The sequence below is a fragment of the Erinaceus europaeus genome, chromosome 2 (assembly GCF_950295315.1).
Source record: "Erinaceus europaeus chromosome 2, mEriEur2.1, whole genome shotgun sequence".
NCBI lineage: Eukaryota > Metazoa > Chordata > Mammalia > Eulipotyphla > Erinaceidae > Erinaceus > Erinaceus europaeus.
The window spans coordinates 96511970-96535594 of record NC_080163.1 but is presented as its reverse complement, the minus strand read 5'-3'; the positions used below and the strand labels follow the sequence as shown (position 1 = coordinate 96535594).

The window sequence follows — 23625 nt, the reverse complement described above, 5'->3', positions numbered from 1 at the left end:
AAATTCAATGAAAGCTCCTTATTAGTGTTTGATGCCTACCAATCAATTTTCAGATGAGGATTTGGCTCCCCACTGTTCTATTACTATATATAAGTAACAAAATGTATTAAAATAAGATTCAAAGACATAGCAAAGTTCTCTCACAGCACTGTGGAAAGTGCTCTCAGCAGCACTGACTCAATCAACAGGTATAATTTTTTTAATATTTATTTATTCCCTTTTGTTGCCCTTGTTGTTTTATTGTTGCAGTTATCATTGTTGTTGTTGTTGATGTTATTGTTGTTGGACAGGATAGAGAGAAATCAAGAGAGGAAACAAAGATAGACGGGGAGAGAAAGACACCTGCAGACATGCTTCACCACTTGTGAAGCGACTCCACTGCGAGGGCTCAAACCGGGATCCTTACGCTGATCCTTGCGTTGCACCATCTTTGCTTAACCCTCTGCGCTACCACCCAAATCCCACAGACATAATTTTATTTATAAATGTTTATAATATGCAGAAAAAGGTTTGAGAAAATCCAGAAGTGGGTGATTTGACTCAGTAGAAAGAAAAAGGATTCTTTACAATAGCAAGGCAGCAGGAATGGGATTAATAAATTAAGAAAACGCAAAGACTCAAAATGAGGAAGTGCAAGAGAGCTAAAAATGGACCCAGTTCACTATGGTACAAGAGGCGGACAATTTAGTGGAGAATGAGGAATTCTGACACCTGTCTTGGAGAGATGTGACAACAACAGTTCTATAAATCAACATTTCCTCAGTAAAGTGATTTGGAAAAAAATTAAAGATGTATTTATGACTAAGCCTCTCCATTAATATTAAACCCATTATTAAGGGGCAGGTAAAAAAAAAACAAACCAGTTTTGTACATGTGATGTACAAAATACAGGATCTATAATTCCCAGTGTACTGATATCTTTCCCCTATTGTTCTTCCATAATCCATCTCAATGCTAAAATGGCCAGATTAACAAAGAATAATTTATAAAACATAGATTCCTAAAAACAAGATATAAATTAAAATATCTTCTTTTTTAAGGAAATTAAATCAATGTATTTAAAGTCACAAGGTTAATTAATATGTGAGATGAAGACACACGTCTAGTCTCTAGGTCTTCCGGCTCATTTTCTCTCCTTTTTCTGCCAGCTTCATCACTTGACTAAAGAAATGTTAATTTACAGGATTATTGTCTCAACGGTTCCTTTCCACATTTCCCCAAGATACATATATTTCATCTTTCACCAAACCATCATTTTGAGTGTTCTACAACACAGTATGTTTCCACAAAAAAAATCAAATCAACACAAGTCTCCTCTGCTCAAGGTACTGTGACTTCAGCTGGTGGTGAGCAGACTGGAACTGTCGACTTCTTATACTTTTTCACCATAAACAAGTGAAAGCACAGCTTTCTTGATTTACTTTACTGTTTTCTGAGTGTCAGTCACCTATTACATGTTTCTAAATGTGCATATGTAATATCCTAAAGAAAAACATCTGTAAGTACTGACTGGCTCATAGAAAAACAAGTAAATCAAATATACATCTAGATAGAAGGTACTAAATTAATCAGGAACCTAATGTTAACAGTCATACAGTTTTATGATTTTTTGTTTAGTATTAAAAACTCTCGTTAGGTATACCTGTATTTATGGTCACTAGATGAGATGTGTAGGAGTGGAGGGAGGCAGATGGCAACCTTGACTTTCAACTGAATTTTCAAAATACTAACATCTCCTAGCATCAGCAACACTGTCCTATGTCCCTTTAATTTTTCAAAAACATTACCAGGGAATAGTTCCATTTAATTATTTAAATGCAGTTCGATTTAAACACTGCATATATGAGATAGTTTTTGCTTGTTTGTTTCCAATTGAAATATCACTTTATTGAGGAATTATAGGATATTTGTTCCACAAGACGGGTATGTGAGGCAGTTTAAAGTTAAGGCCATACCCATCAAGGCTAGTCCCTTGGTAGCACAGGATCTTCTGCAAGGAAGACCAAACCTGTCATCTTTTCTCCAGTCTTAGTCAATATTTCACAGAATGCAAGGGCTTCTAGAGCATTTCATTTAAAAAGTGAAGCAGTGTGAGAAGCTGGGAGGAGGGAGTGCAGAGAGATAACAAAAAGTTGGATTTTTCTTTTTTTTCCAAGATTAATTATCTTCAATTTTAGAAATAAAGTTTTATTTTTTTATTATCACTGACATCACAAGAGTTATGTTTATAATAGAAACTATGAAGGTTTATTTGGTAATCTCTAATTAAAAGGAACTGGGTGGGGGCTGGGAGGTGGCACACCTGGTTAAGTGCACATTACCATGAGCAAGAACTAGGATTCAAGCCCCTGCTCCCCATCTGCATGGGGGAAGCTTCACCAACAGTAAAGCAAATACTACGGGTTATCTCTCTGTCTCTCTTCCACTCTGCCTCTATTTCCCCTCCCAATTTCTCTCTGCCCTGTCAAATAAAATATAAAGGAATAAACAATAAAATTAAAAATAATGAGCTGGGTATATTCAGAGAGTAAGAGAGAGAAAGAGAAGGAGAGAGAAAGAGGAGAGAAAAAGAAGGAGAGAGAAAGAGGAGAGAGAGAAAGAGGAGAGAGAAAGAAGGGGAGAGAGAAAGAGAGAGAGAGACAGTCAATGATGAGTCAGCTGCTAGCCTCATCAACTTATCAGAGGCAACATGCTGTGTCCCCAAATGGCAGGTGTGGTTTTCCTAGATACCCTATGGTCAATGATATATATGACAGTTTTAACCTTGAAGGAATCATTTTCAAATTTAGTGCCCACTGAGGCCCAAAGAAACTGACCACTCAACAGATGGCAAGCCTCATAATCAAAGAAAGGAAGCTATTCTACCTTGGGGGGGGGGGGTTTCAATACAGTTATTATGAAGAATTAAAGAAAGGTATTTTGTCTCATTTGAATATGAAAGTACTGAATAAATGTCCATTACCTTAAGTTTCTCATGTCTATTATATTTCCTAAAATTTACTCCTTGTTATAATTTCCTTTTAGCTGTTCAAGAGGCTTTTCTCTACTCTTCTCAGCCATACACTGTTAACCCAAGACATGCTTGCTTTTAAACACAAGTACTTACTTCAGCTAAAGAAGTTCAGGCAAATCAGAATTCAAGTTTCCAGCCATTCACTTTATCTTTAGAAAATGACTTTGCCAATATAACAAAGATTTCAACATTTGCTTTTTTCCCTCTTACCAGCTAATTGAGCAGAGGTCAAAGATGATAACTGCCTCTTATGAAACATAACTATTATGAAACTATTTACTAGACTCTCTGGGTGGAGTTTTCTTCAGCTTTGTCACAGGTATAGATAGGCAGCTCTAACAAAAGCGGCTGACACCCTTCCTGCAACAGTAAAATTCATGAAAAGCAAAAGGAAGTTGTGGGCTTTAAAATTATCCTCTACAGAGGCTAGTGAGAAAAACCATCTGAGACTACTCATGTTATCCATATGAATTTTGACTGATACTTCACATGATACTAGCTGTTCTCTAAAGCTAAAACAGCAGGACCTCAGAAAAGTGTGGTATTGGGGATGCTATATTATGTTCTTGGGCTTGATAATAGTCTTCAAAATTTTAGAAGTTAACTGTGCTTACATGTACTATCTATATATTTTTTAAATATTTATTTTTTCCATTTTGTTGCCCTTGTTGTGTCTATATATTTTAAAATGCAAGTTATATGTATCATACAGTCTAAATGTTACCTATGAAAAAGAAGAGCTTAGATCTTGCTGCATATAGAAAAGTACTTCTTTTTTTTAAAGTTTTTATTTATAAAATGGAAATACTGACAAGACCATAGGATAAGAGGGGTACAATTCCGCACAGTTCCTGCCACTGGAACCCCAAATCCCATTCCCTCCCCTGATAGCTTTCCTATTCTTTAACCCTCTGAGAGTATAGACCCAGGGACATTGTGGGGTGCAGAAGGTGGAAGGTCTGGCTTCTGTAATCGCTTCCCCGCTGAACATGGGCGTTGACAGGTTGATTCATAATCCCAGCCTATCTCTCTCTTTCTCTAGTGCAGCAGGGATCTGGGGAAGTGGGGCTCCAGGACACACTGGAGGGGTCGTCTGCCCTGGGAAATTCAGTTGGCATCATGTTAGCATCTGGAACCTGATGGCTGAAAAAGAGTTAAGATAGAAAGCAGAGAAAATTGTTGACTAATCATGAACCTAAAGGCAAGAATGTTATGGATAGAGATTTGAGGTCTCCATTTTGGAAAAAGGTAATAGGTCTAATTTATGTATATTCCAAGGGGCCAATGACCCAACTGTTTTTTGCCTGCGCCTGACATCCAATATGCAGGTGACCTAAGCAGTTGTCTGGGGGGGATGGTGTCACAGTTGGAAAAAGGACCAGAAAGCTGGATCAGGGAAAAGAATAGCTCCCAAATATGGGGAAGTATAAATATTGTTAACTGTAAACCCCATCGATCTGATCTGGGGCCCATAATCAGCACAGGACTCTATGTAACCTCCCCACCCCTTTAGGTCTGAGTCGCATTCTGTGGTCACTGCAAGGAACATAGCAGGCTGTGCCAATTTCAGGACCCATCATCCTCAGGTGACAGGCAGAATATGCTATCCAACCTCCTTTCGGACAATGGAACATTCCTTACCATTGTTGATTCACATTGAGGGTCAGGTCTGATAGGGTCCACAGAGGGCTCCATTATGTTGTTCCTGATGGAGATGATCAGTGACAGTTGTGAGACAGATCTGTTAGAGGTCTAGGCCCATCAGTCTGTGTGGGAATCTCAGGACTCCCTGACTAGGGCCCCAGGTGATAGGGTGACCTGGTAGTGAATAGTCATCATTAAAGTATGTGGGATGCATTGGATCGACCTTCCCGTGGTGCATCCCGTGAGTACCCATTCATTGGGGAAACTGACCATCCTTCCTAGCCGACTGAATCCACATGGATCCCAGTCACTTTCAAAGCCATTAACTGGCTACGGAAAAAGGGCAAACGCTAGAAGAAGAAGATTAAAGTATGCCATTCTTGGGCCAGGCGGTGGCACACCTGGTTAAGCTCACACTTTATAGTGCATAAGGACCCAGGTTCAAGCCTCTGGTCCCCACCTGCAGGGGGAAAGCTTCTCAAGTGGTGAAGCAGGGCTGTAGGTGACTCTGTCTCTCTCCCTCTCTCCCTCTCTATCTCACCCTTCCTCTCTCAATTTCTGTCTCTATCCAATAATAAATTAAATATTAAAAAAGTATGTCAGTCTCTTGCCCTTATTCAGTTTTTGTACTCCTTACTTTGTCTGACAGGATTAGTTTTGGAGTGATTGAGGGACGTGCAATAGAAGGTAGGTGAGGAAGGTATCTAGGTCTAAGCAGAAACTATTTCATTAGGTACCTTATGGTGTCTTTTTAGGTCTCTCTGCTTGCTTGCTACATTTATTGACTCACTACAAACTACTGTGCACTTTTGCTTTAAGGTATATGTTTTTCCCCAACTCCTGAATATATGTACTTATGCCCCATCTCATGGACCCTGGTCTGTATCTAGGTTTTGAGGTTTGTTAAGAAGTGTGCCACCTGAAGTGAATTTAAGGAGTCCTATGAGCTAGGAAAGGTTTTACCAGAGTGACGAAGCTGGTGGGTTCACATCCCACACCTGACATGTCTGGATGCAGTCCGAAGTGAAGCATGCCGAGGTGGTACTGGTTGCATTGATTAGGTTGGGATCAGCAGGTACAGTATCAGTTGGTATGAATTGGAAGAAGCATGCAGGAAAGTAAGCCTCGCCCTAGAGGTTTCAGGACTAGGAGAAATATAGACTTTATAGAGAAAGGGGAGGGTTCCAGCTGTCATAAGGTTTAAGAAAGCAATAGATAGTTATAGCTATAACCAAATCATTTGGCAATTGGGTTAACTTTGAAAAGTACTACCAAGGATTTTAGAAATCATTTACTTTTTTTTTAAGAAAATATGATTTTATAAAACTATTTGCTGAATAATATTTTTTTCTTTTTACCACCCACTGGGATCTCCTCTAGATTGCAAAGTAAATTTAATTGACCACCACAAAAGAAACATTGTCCTTCAACCTTCTCTTACAAATATTGGACTTAAAATTTCCTCTGAGGCCACCACACAGAAAGCTATAAAGAAACTGCAAAGCCTATATTTTCTCATTCTACCAAATCCTTTGCTAAATGTTAAAATGAAATTATATATTTTAAGAGATCAAAATTTCCAATCTTGACAGTGATCTTTTAGCTTAAGAAAACTAAACACTCAACTATAGGGGGAAAAATCTACATGTGTAAAGATTTCAGTCATTTCCACTCCATTACTTTAAAAAGCACTTTGTAGTCATTTATTCTGTAGCTTAATTGAGAGCTTATTTGCCAAAAATCTAATGGATTTTTTTATTCATTTTAAATCAGTCTGGCAAGAGTTAGCATATTTTTTTAACAGAGGATGGAGGGCAGTCTAATTCATTCCAAAAAAAAAAAAAGTAAAACCTGCAAACAGCTTGTCAGGTAACAAATACTAACTATGGGACATGTTGCTGTATTAGAGATTAAAAGACAAATACTATCAGAGCATTTAAATTTTAAGAAACTTATCTAATTGTCTAGAAAGAATGACATGCAAAAGATTAAGTTGCCAGGGGAATGATTGGGAAAACATGAAGGCATTGAGTCATTCCAAGTAAGCATATTTAAAATCTATATCCGATATGGCAGATATTTTAGAAAATGCCTAATTTAAAAAAAATGATATAAAGTAAACTTTTGATTACATAGGGGCAGAAGCTGTTATAAACAAAGAATATATATATATATATTAAATCTTTCTAAGCAAATATTTTCCATCACAAATACAAAAATTTCACAGCAGCATTAAATAAACCAATGAAAGCATCTTTAACATATTACTGAGTTATTTCTGAAGTACTTATATAATGAATTATAACTCTAAACTGAATTGGGATCAATGGATCATGTTCCCTTCTTCCAGTTTTCTGTATTTTAAGATCTTCCAGATACTTTGATTTATTTCAGCAAAATGAAACTTAAGTGGCTCAAGGATACTGATCACTTGGTTTATGCTAGGGTTATTCAGAAACTTTTTTTCTTGTAATTGATATAGCAAATACTGACAAGAAACTCTAGAATACTTCAAACATTATTTAAAGACTTTTTCATAATGTATACTATTATACTTTATTGTTCTTTTCCTATTTAAATTTTCTAAAGAACTGATCAAAAAAGAAATTCTGACAGTGCATTGATGTTAGCATAGCATGTCTCAACAAGTGTTAATTCTTACAATTCTGTGGAACTGTTCAAAAGCAATTCTTATACTACTTAAGAACCTGAGGCTACTGTTTCACTTCAATAATTAGACTCAAAAGTTAGTTTTGATCAAGTGTTCCAACTGGAAAAGGAGTTAAGTATTCACAGCTGTAAAAGCTACTTGTAAAACTTGCTCACATTAAAGAGAAAATCTTAGCTGGAACCAGATGCACCTGGTTGAGTGCCCATGTTACAATGTGCAAGGACCTGAGTTCAAGCTTCTGTCCAACTTGCAGGGGGTAAGCTTCACAAGCAGTGAAACAGGGAGGCAGGTTTCTCTCTGCATCACTATCTCTCCTTCCCCTCTCAATTTCTTTTTGACCTATGAAATAAAATGAAATTTAAAAAGAGTATCTTATCACATGTTGTTGTATGTTTTTATTTAAAGGAAATTCAAAAGTCAAAGGACAATGATGACAGTTTAATCAGCAAAAACACTAATGCACCCACTTTCTAAGTGACAAAAAAGATTTTGGCAGTTTCTCAATTAGGATCTATTTAACATATACTTACTCTTTTATTAATATAAACTCTTTTTAAAGTTGTACATATTACATTAAGTGTATAGTTTTCACTGTAAGTACCATTAATGCTTGAATACTAAAGCATATAAAATATTTTATATAGAACAAATGTTAAAATTATATTTAAATGGCCAGAGGGATGGCACAGTAGATAAGAGTTCCTCTCAAGCATTAAGTCCTGAGTTCAATCCCTGGCATTGCATGTGCCAGGTCTTTCTCTTCTTTTCTTTGGTGTTAATAACATATCTTTAAAAAATTATAATTGAGTCAGATAATGACTAACTTTTGAGTTTATTATTGAAGAGGGAAACATATCTCTTAAGGCCCACATGTATTTTTAATCTCAAGGACTCAATAAAAAAATTAAAGATAAAAAAAATATTAGGTCATCCATTCGATTCTATTTTCATATAGAACTGGTCCCCGAAGTATCTGATTTAATTTTAATTCATCCATTTTAAAGTATCCTTGGTAGTAGCAAATTCCAATTGCCTGGCTTGGAAGCCTATTAGCAGACTAGTTGGTATTGATATAATACTGCAGTTAATTGCACCTTCTAGATTTGGGAAACCAGGCGATTCTGCAGAAATTCTATAAAACTAATTAGATAATGCAAAGTTAATTTTTTCCTCAAGTACCAGCATACTAGTTCTTCTAGTCAGTGAACTGAATCAGGCCTCCCTGTTGGCATGTTTAAATGCTTCTTAGGAGCAACACATAAAAAATGCTATGAAGGCTGTAGAGGCTAGAAGAGAATTTATAATGGAGCAGAAATTAGAACATTCCACATTTTGAAATATGCAAGACTCTTAGCAAATGAAGCAACTAAAAGTTACTTCTTCTCGCTCCAAAGACTTAAACTCTGAGTAATTGCAGTTCAAGTTGTCTGTTTTACTTTAAAGACCACAGCATTGAACCAGAATTAAGCAGAAGAGTTCATTTTAAAAGATAAGATTATTGAAATGCTGAATATACAGTTCTGCTGTTCTTTAAACACACGAGTCAACTTAATGTATTAAAAACCAAAAACTGCCTAATATTCTCAGAACAAAATGTACTTCCCAACTTCAAATATTAAAATGCTATCCTAGTTGTAGCTTTAAAAGTTACTGGATTTCAGACTGAGTATAAAAATTGCTAATTTGTATTATAATCATATTTTATTATAGATTATAAAATAGTATTATTTCATTGTGTTATGCTTCATCACAACTACACTATTAGGATTCAACTTAAACTATATGCACTACAAATATTCAAGATAATGTTTATTTCATGATAGTTTTGTTATAACAATGATGAAGAAAGAAAATAACATACAGGGCCACTGCATGAATATTCACATGCTCTCCCCAAGTCTGCATGGATCTTCTCCGGGTGCTCTGATTTCCTCCCACATCCAGAGATGTAAATGTTTAGGGTCACTGGAGCTTCTCAAGTGTCCCCATCATAGTGTATGTGGGTATGTATATGATGCACCCCACTTTGGCAGGAGCTTCAAGAGCTGGCTCTGCCTTGTGGGATGGATTCCCACCAGCTGGGATCTTAAACTAGAATAGGCAGATAGAAAAATGGATGGCTGTAAATGACTGTTTAATATTACAAGTGTTTTGGGTTTTATTGAGAAGTTTGCTGATGTTTGGTGTCTAGATAAACTGTTATAGGAACTTAATTCTTGTTTATGTCAACTACCTTAAGGCAAAATTGCTTTTGGTATCATTTTGCTTAAATTCAGTTTCTAAGATGACTTACTGTGTATACACATTTAGATGCACATTTGTTGGGAAGAGAGGTGGAAAGGCACACAGTTTAAGCAGAACAGATATAAACAAAAGTGTGTTAAGTGCCTCCCTGATAGTTAAGGTTTCCTGATAAAACTTTTTCTCTTTTATTTATGTTTTCTTCTATTGGAAAGATCACCACCGTAGACTTACTCATCTTAGCCAGTTTCCCTGCATAGTGCTTAATGAGGTGCCAAGCAAGGTGCTACCATACTTCCTCTTTAGAACCTACTTCCTCTTTAGAACCAAGTGCCATCAGTTAATTCAGCAAGCCAGTCAACTTGTTTCCACTTGCCATATCCTTCATTTTTTATCAGTTCTCACACCCACATTGTAGCACCTTAAACTGGTGACTAGTTCTGTCCTTAAAGATCAGTATCTTCTGCCCATGATTTCCATCAGGCAACAGACTAATTCTCTAAATCCTTTTGCTACGCTTATGACTTCCTTTTTCTCCTAGCACCCAGAAAATCCCATAGTTCCATGCTTCTTTTCTCTCACCCATTTTTTCTCCTTCATCCACACAAGTATCCTTTGCCCACCAATCCATCCCAGAGCCTCCAGATACTACATTCCTGCCAGTGATTTGCACTCTTTGCATCAATACTGCTTTCTATTCTGAGCTCGGTCTACCCGCTACACACTTTCACTTGATTTGTGACCTGTAACATACCATATGTACAAGCCCAACAAACGTTTTGCAGCCCTCCCAAATCAATTTTCTCTACAATCAGAACTTCTAAATGTGTGGAACCAAAACCTGTAGCATGCAACACCTGAGAACTAGTTATAAACGCCAATTCTCTCTGCCTCACCCCAGTCAGTCTACAGATCAGTTGTAGTAGAGCCTCCTTTTTATGTTGATTACCTGTTCACACAGGTTACCTTATGTATGAGAGCTTAGCTTGGAGTCTGTGATTTTGCCATTTTTTTATCTCAGTGCCCAGTTACAGTGCCTTGCACAGAGAAAGCCTACAAAGTGATTATGAACAAATGGATGGCTAGAAGTTGGAAAGTTTTGTAAAATGGTCTGATATCATACATCAATTAAAAAAACTTGCTATTGTCATGAAGACAACACCTACTATGTGACTAGGTCAAGATCTGAGTAACAAGTAAATTATGCTGAAACTTCTAGACCTCCATTGTACAGTATTCCCCTATGCCTAGAGAAATGAATAGCACTTAGTAAGCCTGCAATAAATACTGGAAATGTGTGTTGAATGAAGTACTACATTTGTAGCATAAATAAATATGTCCCAATTCTTTTTTAAAAGATGTATTTATTTATTAATGAGAAAGACAGGAGGAGAAAGAATCAGACATCACACTGGTACATGTGCTGCTGGGGATTGAACTCAGGACCTCATGCTTAAGAGACTAATGCTTTATCCACTGCACCACCTCCCAAACCACTGTATCCCACTTCTTATGAAAAATTCTGTCCACATTGCTAGTATATTCCACCATGTCACATTTTCCCTTCTTCCAAACCTATTCCAGCTATAAAATCACTCATTTCATAGTAAAGTCATACCTATTTTCAAATTATTTATTTTACTGGAGGCAAGGAAGAACACTAACTGCTAAACTCTGGCATATGGTGGTGACAGGGCTTAAAACTAGAATCTCTGGGGCTTCAAGAATGTATTGGCATTACATCACCGAACCAAGAAATGGCAGGTGCTAGAGAGGTTGTGGAGAAAAGGGAACTCTGCTACATTGTTGGTGGGAATGCAAACTGGTACAGGCTCCTTTGGAAAACTGTGCGGAGAGTCCTTAAATAAATAAAAATGGAATAAAGGCCACATGATTGTGTAACTGGTTGAGCACACATGTTACAATGCACAAGGACCCAGGTTTGAGCCCCCAGTCCCGACCTACAGGGGGAAAGCTTTGCAAGTGGCAAAGCAGTATTGCAGGTGTTGCTCTATCTCCCCCTTCCCTCTCGACTTCTGTCTCTATTCAGTAAATAAAGAAAATAAAAAATTAAGTAAATAAAAATGGAAGTACCTGATGATCCAACAATACCACTTAGTCATTTATCGAGTGGACTCTCAAACACTAAGAAGAGACAGACATGTATGTTCATAGCTGGATTACTCACAATAGGCAAAGAGTTGAAGCAGCCTAAATGCCCATCAACAGTTGACTGGCTAAAGAAGTTATGGGATATATGTTGTGATCAGAAAAGATGATATTGTGTCTTTTGGGATGAAATGGCTAGAACTGGAGGTGATTATGCTTAGTGAAATAGAGATGAAAGACAACTAACTACCGGATGGTTTCACTCATATGTGAAATCTAGAGCTCTGATTTACATTAACTGCTAAAAAATAAATCCAAACAAAACAGAAGCAAGAAAACTGTAATATTTCTGAGAACTATGATGGTTATCTTTGGGAGGTGGGAGAGTAGGGATAAGGAACTCTGGTGGTGGGAGTGGTGTGGAACTCTACACTGTAATCTTATAATCTTGTAACATACTATTAATAAATAAAAAATTATTTATATATATAAGAATGTATTTATAAGTCCAGTATATGATCACTATACTACCTCCTCAGCTCATTATACCCATTTATTCTATAAATTTTAACTTCTTAATTTTATTACCTTTATCTTTTCAAGCTACATATTGCTTCTTTGAAAATGAAAACTAGAACTCCAAATATTAATCAAGAGCAATCTACATGCAAGCGGAGTAATCATCTATTTTCCTACATTAAATAGCTGTTCAAATCTTGCTGATCAGCAGTTTTTAACTCTAAAGTCAGAATTTACAAATACTGTTTACAAATGGCCCGATTCTGATTTTTCAGTCATAATCATTATTTTCTTTCTGTCTCTCCAATTTAATACTGCTGGCTATCTACTGCAAATTAAGCTAAAATCCAAACTATAGCCCATGTCTTACCTGACATTCCATGAAGAAGCAACTTTAGTCACAAAATAGTTATCCAAATCTGGCTGCTATACAAGTTTTTTTCTATCTTTACCAACAATTGCAGTCTCCCTGAATGACTATTCTATCCTAGAGGTTTGACTATTAACAAAGCATACCATTGTTGTAGCTCTTAAACTGCTTCCTTACTTTATTCCTATTGGATAAAGGAAGTGCTGGGGGGGGGGGGGGATTCCAAGCCATGGTAAGTAGTACAGCTTTTTCTTTAACTGGGATATGATCCTTTGTCTTTTGTGTCAGGCACTCTCCAATGGGGAATGGGGAGAGAAAGTGAGGTGGCAGCAGAAGTAATATCTGAGCCTCAATCACTAGATTGAAAACACTGCCACAAAACAATGTTCCACAAAACCTGATAATAGCAGGTTCTTAAAAACTGTTGTTGTTCAACATATTTGTTAATGAAGGGGGGGAGGTCAATCAAGTCAAAGCCATTGAGTGCAGTCTGCACTTTATTCATGTCTGCTACTCCAGTTTCCTCCCACATTTCAACAATGTGTAGGTGAGGTTACAGGCATGCCCCAGCTGTACTAGTCTGAATGTGGGTGTGTATGTGATGTGCCTTGCAATGGGACGGCATTCTGATCAGGGCTGGCTGCCACTTTGGTTCTGAGTTGCTAGGATGAGCTCCTGTGACCAGAAACCCTGAACTAAATAGGAGGCCAGAATAAATAAAGAAATACAGATTTTTTTTTTTAAATATACTGGAGGCATTTGGAGTCTTTATTTGCAAATTCTGGTGATCTTTCTGTGACCAAAAATATGTCAGCAACACAACTCACTAATATCAATGAGAATATAGTAGAACTGGTTTCTCTCCTTCTCTCTTCATATTTTACTTATATAATGAGAGAAAGAGAGACAGAGAGAGAGAGAGAGAGAGAAACACACACAGAGCACTGCTCATTTCTGGTTTATGGTGGTGCTGGGGATTAAACCTGGGATTCAGACCCTCAAGCATAAAAGTCTCTTTTCATAACCATTATGCTATCTCCCCAGATTCTTTATGTGACACTTTACTTAAAATTGCAGTCTCCAAGGACCTATTCATAAGTGACAGTGAGGACTGAATATACAGCAACTCTAGGAGTTCATAGGAATGCTACTTTTCTGGGCTATCCTGACCTATCAGAGAAACATCAATCATTCAGTCCTTTAGAAGAATGGGGAGACACTCATGATTAAACATGAATTCTTCCCTCCAGTGAACTAATTATTTGCAGGTTCCTTTAAGAAACAAGGTGTCTGATTTTTTTCTTTTTTAGTTTAAAAAATGTTTTATTGTATTATATTTTATTCAAAGAAAGATACAGAAAGACCAGATCACTGCTCCAATCTGGCTTATGGTGGTGCTGGGGATTGAATGTGGGACTTCAGAGCCTCAGGCATAAATATCTTTTGCATAACCATTATGCTTTCCTCACATAATTACCATTTTTGTATATAACATTTATTATTTTAAATATTAATTTATTATTGAGAAAGTGGAGAAGACAGAACCACAGCATCATTCTAGCACATACAAAGGGCATTGGATATTTTTTTTAATCAAGAGTACACATGTACATAAACTTCCACATTAGTTCCAGGAAGTCCATAAACTTCACATTTTTTTTAGACTTGGCAACTGTGGTTTGCTGGTGGTGGGCAGGATAGATAGAGAAAGAACAAGGGGAACTGAGATAAGAGTGACTACTTACAATCTTTTATATAATTTTTATTTGTAAAGTGGAAACATTGACAAGACCATAGGATAAGAAGGGTACAATTCCACACAATTCATACCACCAGAACTCCTTATCTCATCCCCCCCACCTCCCTTGGTAGCTTTCCTATTCTTTATCCCTCTGGGAGTATGGACCCAGGGTCATTATGGGGTGCAGAAGATGGAAGGTCTGGCTTCTGTAATTGCTTCCCCGCTGAACATGGGGGCCACTTATGATCTTAAACACTACACGTTTTTTGCTAAATGGTAGCTCCATCCATAATAATACAAATAGAATTTCCATTTAAAATGAAATCTCAAGCTCAAGAGCACAGATTTCCAATCACTGCTGAGAAGGGGAGAGGGAAGAGGCTTGCTAAAGTAAACATGATAATGACAAGGTAACCAATTTACTCACTTACCCCTTTTTATATTCTTAGCCTGCTTACCACTTGAAACCTCTAGCTAGGTTTTAGCTGAATTTGTTCTACAATGTGTAGTCTGAACTTCAATGTACACACAGCTTCTCATCAGTACTGAATTGGCTAAAGTGGAACCGCTCAAGATGTTTCAACATTCTTCTTACATTTCTTTATTCCAAAGGCTTATATGGTTCAACTTTAAATATTCATTCAAGGCTAAAACCTTGGATAATAATCTGAGAGATACTATCATTTGTGTAATGTAACTTTTCTGCACTTTGCAAATGTTAAACAGGTCTTAAAAACTCTGACCTAAAAAGATTCATAGGACAATGCCTTTCTATGCCTATAAAATACAATATAGGTATATATGAATTCTATATTCAAAATTCTTAATAATGTAACAAATAACCTGTCATCCTAAGCTATCAACACTTTCTTCTTTACTTCCACATCCAATTACCTAGCTCTGATGACTTTATGATTTTAATAGCTCTTGAATCAATTTACTTTTTTCAACTTCCCTGACAACTCAAGCAATTATGTCCTACCTGAACTTTCAAAACTTCTAGCATGTTCTTACTCTAAACCAACTCATACATCTTGCAGGCAACCCAAGAGATCTCTTCAAAACACAAATTTAATCACACATTCACTATTTAAAAATCTTTAAATGATTTCCCAAAGCTCTAGAGACTTAATCCTTAGCATGGTCTATAAGACCCATCTTTACCTTTCTTTGCCTCCTTGTCATTCTACCTTTTCATTCTACTTTCTATGTTCTATATTGGATTTCTCCCAATTCCTCAGTTTCACAAAGCTACCTATCTTATATCTTAGGACCTTTGCACATGATTCCTCTCTATCAAGTGACCCCACCCACTTCCAGGTCAAGAGCTACTTTTTACATTTTTAGATTTCAATTCAAGTCATTTCTTTATGTAAAGCTTTTACAACCAAGTTTTTCCCCATTTTTCCCCCCTCTTGACAGCACACTTTTAATTTATTGTGTAGTCAGGATTAATATGTTTAAATTTTTCCCGAGATTCTAAGATTCTTGTGGGTAGGGGCAGAAAGTTTCCTCAACAAGTAGTACTGATAGGATTTACTCATTGAGTAAATCAAATCACAGAGAGTACAGTTTGAACAGTGAGATCATTTTGCCTATCAACCACCTCAGACAAAGAAGAAGCAACTTAGAAAAAAAAAGTGTTTCTTTTGTCTTGACCACTGGAACTGAATTTTGCAATAGTGCTCTCCACCAATAGGGGAATCTGAAAGAAGGAAGCAGCCCAAGTTAAAAAGACCAAGTTGCTATGGCTTTTGTGGATGGAACATTGAAAGTAAAAGACAAAAAAAGTGTTACAAGGTAGAGCCATGAAATATAAGCTTGCCTGAGTAGAAGCAGATCCTGCATTTGGCAAAGTGGATTGTTGTACCCATATGAGGGTCTAAGAAAGCCTGTATGTGGACTGGCATCAAAGAAGAGACAGGTGTCTCACAGTGGGTGCAATCATAGTCACACTAGAAGAACCACAAGGGCAGAAGGAAAAACTCTGAAATTAGAATCTGATTACTGGCCAGAACCTTTTTTAAAGAAAACGTTTTTCTATTCATTAAAGGGAGGCAACAGACCCTTACTTATGCTCTTACAATTTATATCCTATACCTTCTTAAATTGATTAGTTACTATCTGACTGCAGTTAATAGATGAGCTTGGCTCTCCCAGTACATAAGTGTTCTTTAAAATACTGTGTCTGAAAGCTTTGTGATTGAAAATTTTAAAAGGCTACTTTCTTTCTGGCATATTACAGAAATTACATTGGCAAATTTTATCAAATAAACTAGGCCAATAACCAATGTATTACCACCTATTAAATGGGCCTTGTGGCTTGACACTTACTGTCGGCACTAGCATTATTTTTTCAAAAGAGGTAAGTGGTGGTGCTGATGTTAATTCACATTTAAAAAAAAAAAACTTGTAACACAACACAAATCCAGTGGCCTGAACAGGGCTAGTTTTCTCAAGTGTTTCCTCAATTTCTCTGTCAGAAGTGAGTTTTAACATTTCTAGCTCTCTGTTAAAGGTCATTTTATGAGTTAAAGCAAATTCTCTCTTTCACAGTATTCAGTTAACCTGTCAGTAAGTCATTAAGAAAGCAAAATCATAAAAAGGCCATCTTCACTCACTGACAGATGAGGGACTTGAATTCAACCACAAACAAATCAAGCAGGAAATTCTGGTACTTTCTGTTATTTTTCTTCTAGATGACTTTGTTGGGAATCCACCTGGATATTAGAAAAGAGATTCCACTACAGTTAAGACTTCCAACAGTGGCCCGCCCACTTGAGCAAGAACTGAGAAGGAACTCTCGCCCTGAATTCTCCATCCTTCAAACTTTCTGATAGTAGCTTTGCAGAAGGAAAAGTTAATCAAGGAGAGTGCACACAGAGGCAATGCAGATTATATGTGCAAAAACACGCTACTACTCAGGGGTCTCTTTGGCTGCTCAGTGGCCCTGAACTTCTCAGGCCCCTTCCTCACCCCCAAGAGCTGCTGGCTATACAAGGGATGCAGAGAGAGGGTGCAGCAGTCCATCTGGGGGGATTGGTTGCTAGAGTGAGGAGGGGAGGGTAGCGCCACACCAGCCAACCTTCTGGGTCAGGGAAGTCTCAGTTGATGTGGCCCCTTTTCCTGGGCAGCTCCGGGGAAACACAGAAAACTATGCCCTGCCTAAACCCTTAACACTGAGGGGAGTGTCACAGCTGCCCCGGGCGCCCAGTGTGTAACCTGGAGGCACTGCCGGGGGAGCCCCGCAACCCCGCGATCGGTTGGGCAGAGCCCTGAGGAGGAGAAAGAAGGGCGCCGAGTGGCACTGGCACAACTTAAGTTTTCCTGGGCCCGAGCAGCCCGGGCAAAAGGGACCAGCCCCCCGGGCAGCGACGACCCTGAGCGAGCAGGTGGGGGCGCTCGGGGTCAAGGGCTCCCGGAGGCGCCGGGGAAGCAGCAGCAGCGAGTTGGGAGGGAGGGGACGCCTCTCCGCCCCGGCCGGGGCCGAGCGCTCCTCCCGCAACCGCGGGAGGCCAGAGGGGCCGAGGCCTCCCCCCGCGCCCCGGACGGGCCCCCAGACTGAGGAGGAGGCGGCGCTCTCTGGAAGAGCCGGAGGCGGGGCGCCATCTCCCTTCCACTCTCCCGCGGGTGGACACGGGGGGGGGGGGGGAACCCCGGGGTGGCGAGCACACCCGGGACGGGCATCGGGAGGGTGGGCGGACGGGAGGCTGGAGCGAGGGCCCGGTCCGGAGCGGCGGCCACGGCAGCATCTCGCCTCCTCTCGGGCCTGCACGCGCCACAGGCCGCAGCCTCAAGCAACCCGGCGCCCCCCGAGCCGCCGCCGCGGCCGCGGTGCCAACACTGAGGAGTCGGGGTGCGTCCCCCCACCCCGCACACACACCACCCACCGCCCCCCTTAACCCCCGCTCCCGCAGCCCGGGCGCCCCGCCCTCCGCCCCGCAGCCGCTGCGGCGGCGGCAACAGCAGCAGCAGCAGCGCGGGAGTCGCCGGCGGAGCCCTGGGCGGGGAAGCGCGGGAGGAAGAGGCGGCGAAGGGGCGGGCCGGCCGGCGACGGGCACCGAGGGCGCGGGGTTCGGCGTCCCCTCCGACCCGAGTCGCGCCGCCACCTGCGGAGCCCCCGGGTCCCCGCCGCCCCCCGCGGCCGGCCGCCGCGCTCACACTCGCTCTCACGCGTCCACAAAACAAGTTGACGGTCGCTGCCGCCTGAGGGGGGCGGGCGGGTCACTCACCCTCATCCGGCTCAGCGGGCTCGGCTCGTCGGGCCGCGGGGACAGGGAGGACCAGAGGACGACCAGCCCCAGGAAGCTGCCCACCACCAGCAAACTGCGTAAGATGAAGCCGATCTTCAACCTCATCTTCCTCCGGCGGCGAGAGATACACAGCCCGGCGCAGCCGCCGCCGCCACCACCACCACCACTGCTCTCCCCTCGCTCCCTCCTCCCCCCTCCACCGGCTCCCCTCCTCCTCCTCCTCCTCCTCCCCCCCCCCCGGCTCCCCTCCTCCTCCTCCTCCTCCTCCCCCCCCCCACCCCCGCGCTCCCGCGGCCGCCGGCCCTTGGCGCCCCAGACCCGGAACTCCCCTCAGCTCTGCCTCCCCGGGGCCCTTCCCTCCGCCGCCGGCGCGGCCGGCCGCCGCCGCCGTACCCGCCCCTCCCGCAGCTTCCGCAGAGCCCCGTCCCGGGGACCCGCGCGCCTCGCTCGCCCGGAGCTGCCCTTCTACTCTCTCTCCCCGGCCCCGCTCCCAGATCCAGATCCAGATCCAGATCCGCAGTCTCCCCCTCTCCCTCCTCTTTCTCCCCTCCGTCCTTGTCTCCTCCTGGATCCCCAATAACTTAGACTTTTCCCCAGCTCTAGTTCCTAGCCTTGTTTGCCCCAAGGCTCGGCTCCTAAAGCTGCCGGATTCCCAAAACTTTTATTAGAAACGTGGACCGTAACCTTGTCCTTAACGCCCCCTGCCCTCCCGGCTGGATCGAGCTCCCCCCACTGCCCCAGCGGGACAGGACCTCCCCCCTTCCTCCTCCCTCCCCCACAACACACACACACACACACACACACACGACCCCCCCCCCCCCCCGTTAGTTTTGCAGGAGGCAAACCAGGAAGTCAGGGTTATTGCTGCGGCAGCTGCAGCTCCACGTGGCTGATTTATAGCTAGGAGGGGTTTTTCCTATTGATTGTGCTTGCTCCTTCTTCCCCCCCCCCCCCACACACACACCCGAACGTCTCCAGTAGGAGGTGGATTTGTAACCGAAAGACCCAGGCAAGATGTGCACCTTGTCACCACACTGGAGGAGCGCACTTGGAGAGCTTGTATTTCACTTTCTCTTGCGCTAATTAGAGGATGGCCCATCTTAAGCTAGGACTCAGTATCAGCCGCGTTCTTGGACTGGTTTGTCTGGACTCATAGATGCAAAGATTTCAGGGTTTGTTTTGTTTTGTTTTTCTGTAACCGTGTTCAACTCTCCTTAAAATCCGATTTTTTTTTTTTTTTTGCTCACTTGATAGAAATTCCTTGATTTCTGTTGATGGAGATTCCTTGATTTCTGTTCCTCAGACGTCTTTAGTGCCAAAGAGACCTAAATTAGGATACTGACAAATGTTTTACCCTAAAGAAGTAATATGTGTACCCATATCTCACAATGATGTCAGTCACTTTACCATATCAACAAGAGTATCAGTGTACCATACCTTAAGTTGCCTAATTTAAGTTGAACTATATGTATGTTTATATATTTAAAAAACATAGCCTAGATTTTTTGGGTGGTAAAAATTGAACCCTTTTCCTAATATTGTCTCATCAAATATATTAAAACAGCTAAACCCTGGCTATTTATATCTTTAAAATGAAACAGAATTTGATTTATCAAGATAAAGAATTGTACTACACTAACTTCTGTATTTCCCTGTTTGAGTTACAGGAGTATGGTGGGAGAATTCTGTAGATGCCATCATTTCAAAATTTCCACAAAACATCAGAAGTAATATAAAGGTAGATGATGAAACGTAGATGCATTCATGATTGGGTAAATAACTGGTTATAATTCTAATGTGGGGGGTATCAGGTACTAAATACATATTTCCCTAAAGCATTTTTAACAAGCGCTTCAGTGTTTAAAACCAGTAGCTTTTAGTAGAGGGAGACCTATGGTTTTGGAGGTCTAAAAAGACCCCCTTTTCTTACAGGGAGGCTTTTTTGGGGGTGAAAAGCCCTTGAAGTATTTAACTGGTAAAGTATGAACCTGCTGAATAAGGTAGAAAGCCAGTATACCTCTCCCGAGTGATGACTCAGTTCAATATTGGGTTAAAAAACACCCCGGTAATCTGTGCCCCACCGTGAGAGAAACAGTGAAAGGATGACATGCTTGCGGAAAGAGTTATTTAGAGATTAGATCATTTGTGGATACAACTTGAACTGTTCTGTAGTGAGGACTCCTTTGCACAGTGGAAAGTTCCATGGACAGAGGCTGGCCTGGATCTTCAAGGGATCTTACTCTGATCACATGAAGGAACAAGTCCATCTGAAATCAGCAGCTGAAGGCCACCAGGAATAATTAGACCTTTCATTTGTACTTTTACTTCCACTGAGGAGACAGTTTTTTTTTATTACTGATAGGAATTTTGATATCTAATGTTATGGGCACATTAACTTGTTACTTAGAACAAATGTGATTGGGACAATTCTTTGGCCCAATCAGCAGTCTGAGGAGATTCTGTCTCTCTCTCACACACACACACACACACACACACACACACACACACACACACACCTTTAGTTTTTCACATACATGTCTTGGGGGGGCACAGAATTAAAAATGGATGAAAGTTGTATGTTTCTCGTGATGTTTAAAAGAAACCTAAAATACATATTGTTTGCAGCTTATGCTCTGAAGCAACCACTGTAAAGTTGACAGAACTTCATTTAGAATAGGAGTTGCTATACTTAAAGCTTAAATTAGGGTCAGTCACTTAACATTTGCAAACTTAAGATTCTTATCTGCCAGATATTGACTATAATGCTTACAATATTATCAAAAGGAATAATGGAGGTCAAGTAAATATATAAGCATACAGGTAAGTGATGGAATGAGCTCAGTTGCATATGGATTTAATTTTTAAAATAACTGCTACAGTTGTATGGTAGAAATTTTTATGCTGGGGAGGGGGTGCGATACGGAGATCTGGTAGTGGGAATTGTGTGGAGTTGTACCCCTCTTGTCCTATGGTTTTGTTAATGTCTCCTTTTTGAAAGAAAGAAAGAAGAAAGAAAGAAAAGAAAAGAAAAGGAAATTGTTATGCTAAAGAACTTGGTTGCCTAACTCAGGCTCAATGAGAAACAGTAAAGACCATAATCAGAGTCAGGGATACTGGCAAAAGAGAGGTGATTCAAGGTACTTCTTCTGAATCTGAGAATTCTTTCCAGCACCTGTATACTCCTTGCTAGACTCTCCTAGTCTTCTAATCCAAGTGTTCTCATACAGGATGCAAATTTTTAGGGCCTAAAGATTTGTTAGGACTTAATTCTTCCCCAGCTCTTCTGCTTTCACCACAGCTACCTTAGTCACACAGTTGTCAAACTGAACTTTAGAGTTGCAGAATAGATCTTGAACTCCCTTTTCTATCAGGCCTTTGCCTGGGGAATTCTCTTTGCCCAACACAAAGCCTTAACAGAAAGTTTTCCTTAGGTTTTTAAACCCCTCCTCATCACTGTGTCCCTCTCCAGCTATATAAACTAGGCTAAGTCCTCAACATCAATATAAAGCTGCTGAGACTTGATGGTGAGAGTGGTTTGCAGAAAACTGAGAAATTTTATACATGTACCAACAACTGCATTTACAGTAAACCATTAATCCCACCAGTAATAGTAATAAAAATAGAATATTCATGTCAAACCTCTGGTCCCTACCTGCGGGGGGGGGGGGGGGGGGGAGTTTCACAAGTGCTGAAGGAGGGCTGCAGGTGTCTGTCTCTCCCTGTTTCTCCATCCCCCCCCAATTTGTTTCTATCTCTATCCGATAATAAATAAATATTTTTAAAAAGAATATACATGTACTGAGACTGGAGAAATGTCTCACTGGGAAGAGTGCATATCTTGCCATGCATACAAAAGTTTCAAGCGTAGAACTGCATGAGATCATCACAGTACAAAGATGTTATGATTCTGTGGTGTCTCTCTCTGCCTTTCTCTCACTGTATGAAAAAAAGTTATTCCAGGAGCAGTGGAATCAGGCAAGTGTGGGGACCCAGCTCCTCAAAAAAGAAGGTGAGGGAAAAAATAAGTAAAATAATAAAGATGAAACAAAAAGAAACAGGGTCTGTGTTGAACAAAACTATATTGGAAGATTTACATTATTATGTTTCATTTTACAATGTCAAAATTTCCAAGAATCTAGCAAAGACATTAAGAGAGGATTTACTGTGTGTCATGTTCTTTCATTGAACCCTCTACTTCTCCGGTAATTGTCACTGTGTTATAATTGCTTAATTTCTTTTTTCCATTCCCAGGCAAAAAGGTACACAAGTGTAGACCCATATCTAGTTCATCATTATACCTCTGTGTCTCCTGTGTAGAAAGGGTTCCATAAATATTCCTGGTGGAATACTGAATGGATAATTGGACTGAGACTATAAAACTGGAAATGAAATTTAAAAGAAGGATTGGGGCTATATCAACTGCTGTTCCTGCTTACCTGGGGGTTCTTCCAAGGACAAAACTTGAGTGGTAGGTGCAGTGACAGGGGTGAGGGGAGGAGAAAAGGGGGAGGGAGAAGGAGAGAAGAGCCTAAACTGGTAAGATCTTGAAATATTGTAAATCAATTTTTAAAAAGGAAACATTTTGTGTCTGTCTTAATCCTTGCTTTCCCCTCTCCCCAAAAAATAGAAATAACTTAAGTTGTATTAAGGTAAGAACATGTAGCCATAGGTGATTATCTACTATATATTATCTATTTTAACTTATTGCCAAGAAGTTGAGTAAAATCTAATCAATGATCTATAAATTACCAGTTAAATTTTCTATTATGTGTTCTTTTTAAAAAAATTTCTTTATTAGGGAATTAATGTTTTACATTTGACAGTAAATACAATAGTTTGTACACGCATAACATTTCCATATAACAATACAACTCTATTATGTGTTCTGAAAACCACTTAATCACCTCTTTTACAAAAAAAAAAAAAAGTTCTGGTAGTGTTTTTAAGATAAGAGTGTACTTTATAATTTTAAAAAGAATATTTAGATTCTTATAGTTTAAATTTCTTAATATTAATTATGTGTAGTGTTTAATAATTATTTCTTACTACATGGCAAATTACACT

The 23625-nt window shown here is 40.1% G+C and overlaps 1 protein-coding gene and 1 long non-coding RNA gene across 4 annotated transcripts in view; one reads left to right on the top strand and one right to left on the bottom strand.

Moving 5' to 3' along the window:
• GALNT7 (polypeptide N-acetylgalactosaminyltransferase 7) overlaps window positions 1-18771 on the bottom strand; it is a 178081-nt gene extending 159310 nt beyond the window's left edge. For 2 of the 3 annotated variants that reach the window (XM_007523010.2, XM_060184402.1), the window contains exon 1: window positions 18541-18770. In XM_007523010.2, the coding sequence (XP_007523072.1) occupies window positions 18541-18666 (126 nt within the window). In that variant the 5' untranslated portion in view covers window positions 18667-18770. Of the gene's footprint in view, window positions 1-18540 lie in introns of all 3 variants that reach the window. The other variant, XM_016188106.2, reaches the window with a different exon arrangement.
• Window positions 18526-23126, top strand: LOC132536485 (uncharacterized). The gene is made up of 3 exons (XR_009548042.1): window positions 18526-18638; window positions 20229-20299; window positions 22813-23126. It is a non-coding gene; the product is annotated as an uncharacterized LOC132536485 (long non-coding RNA).
• Window positions 23127-23625: the final 499 nt, after the last annotated feature.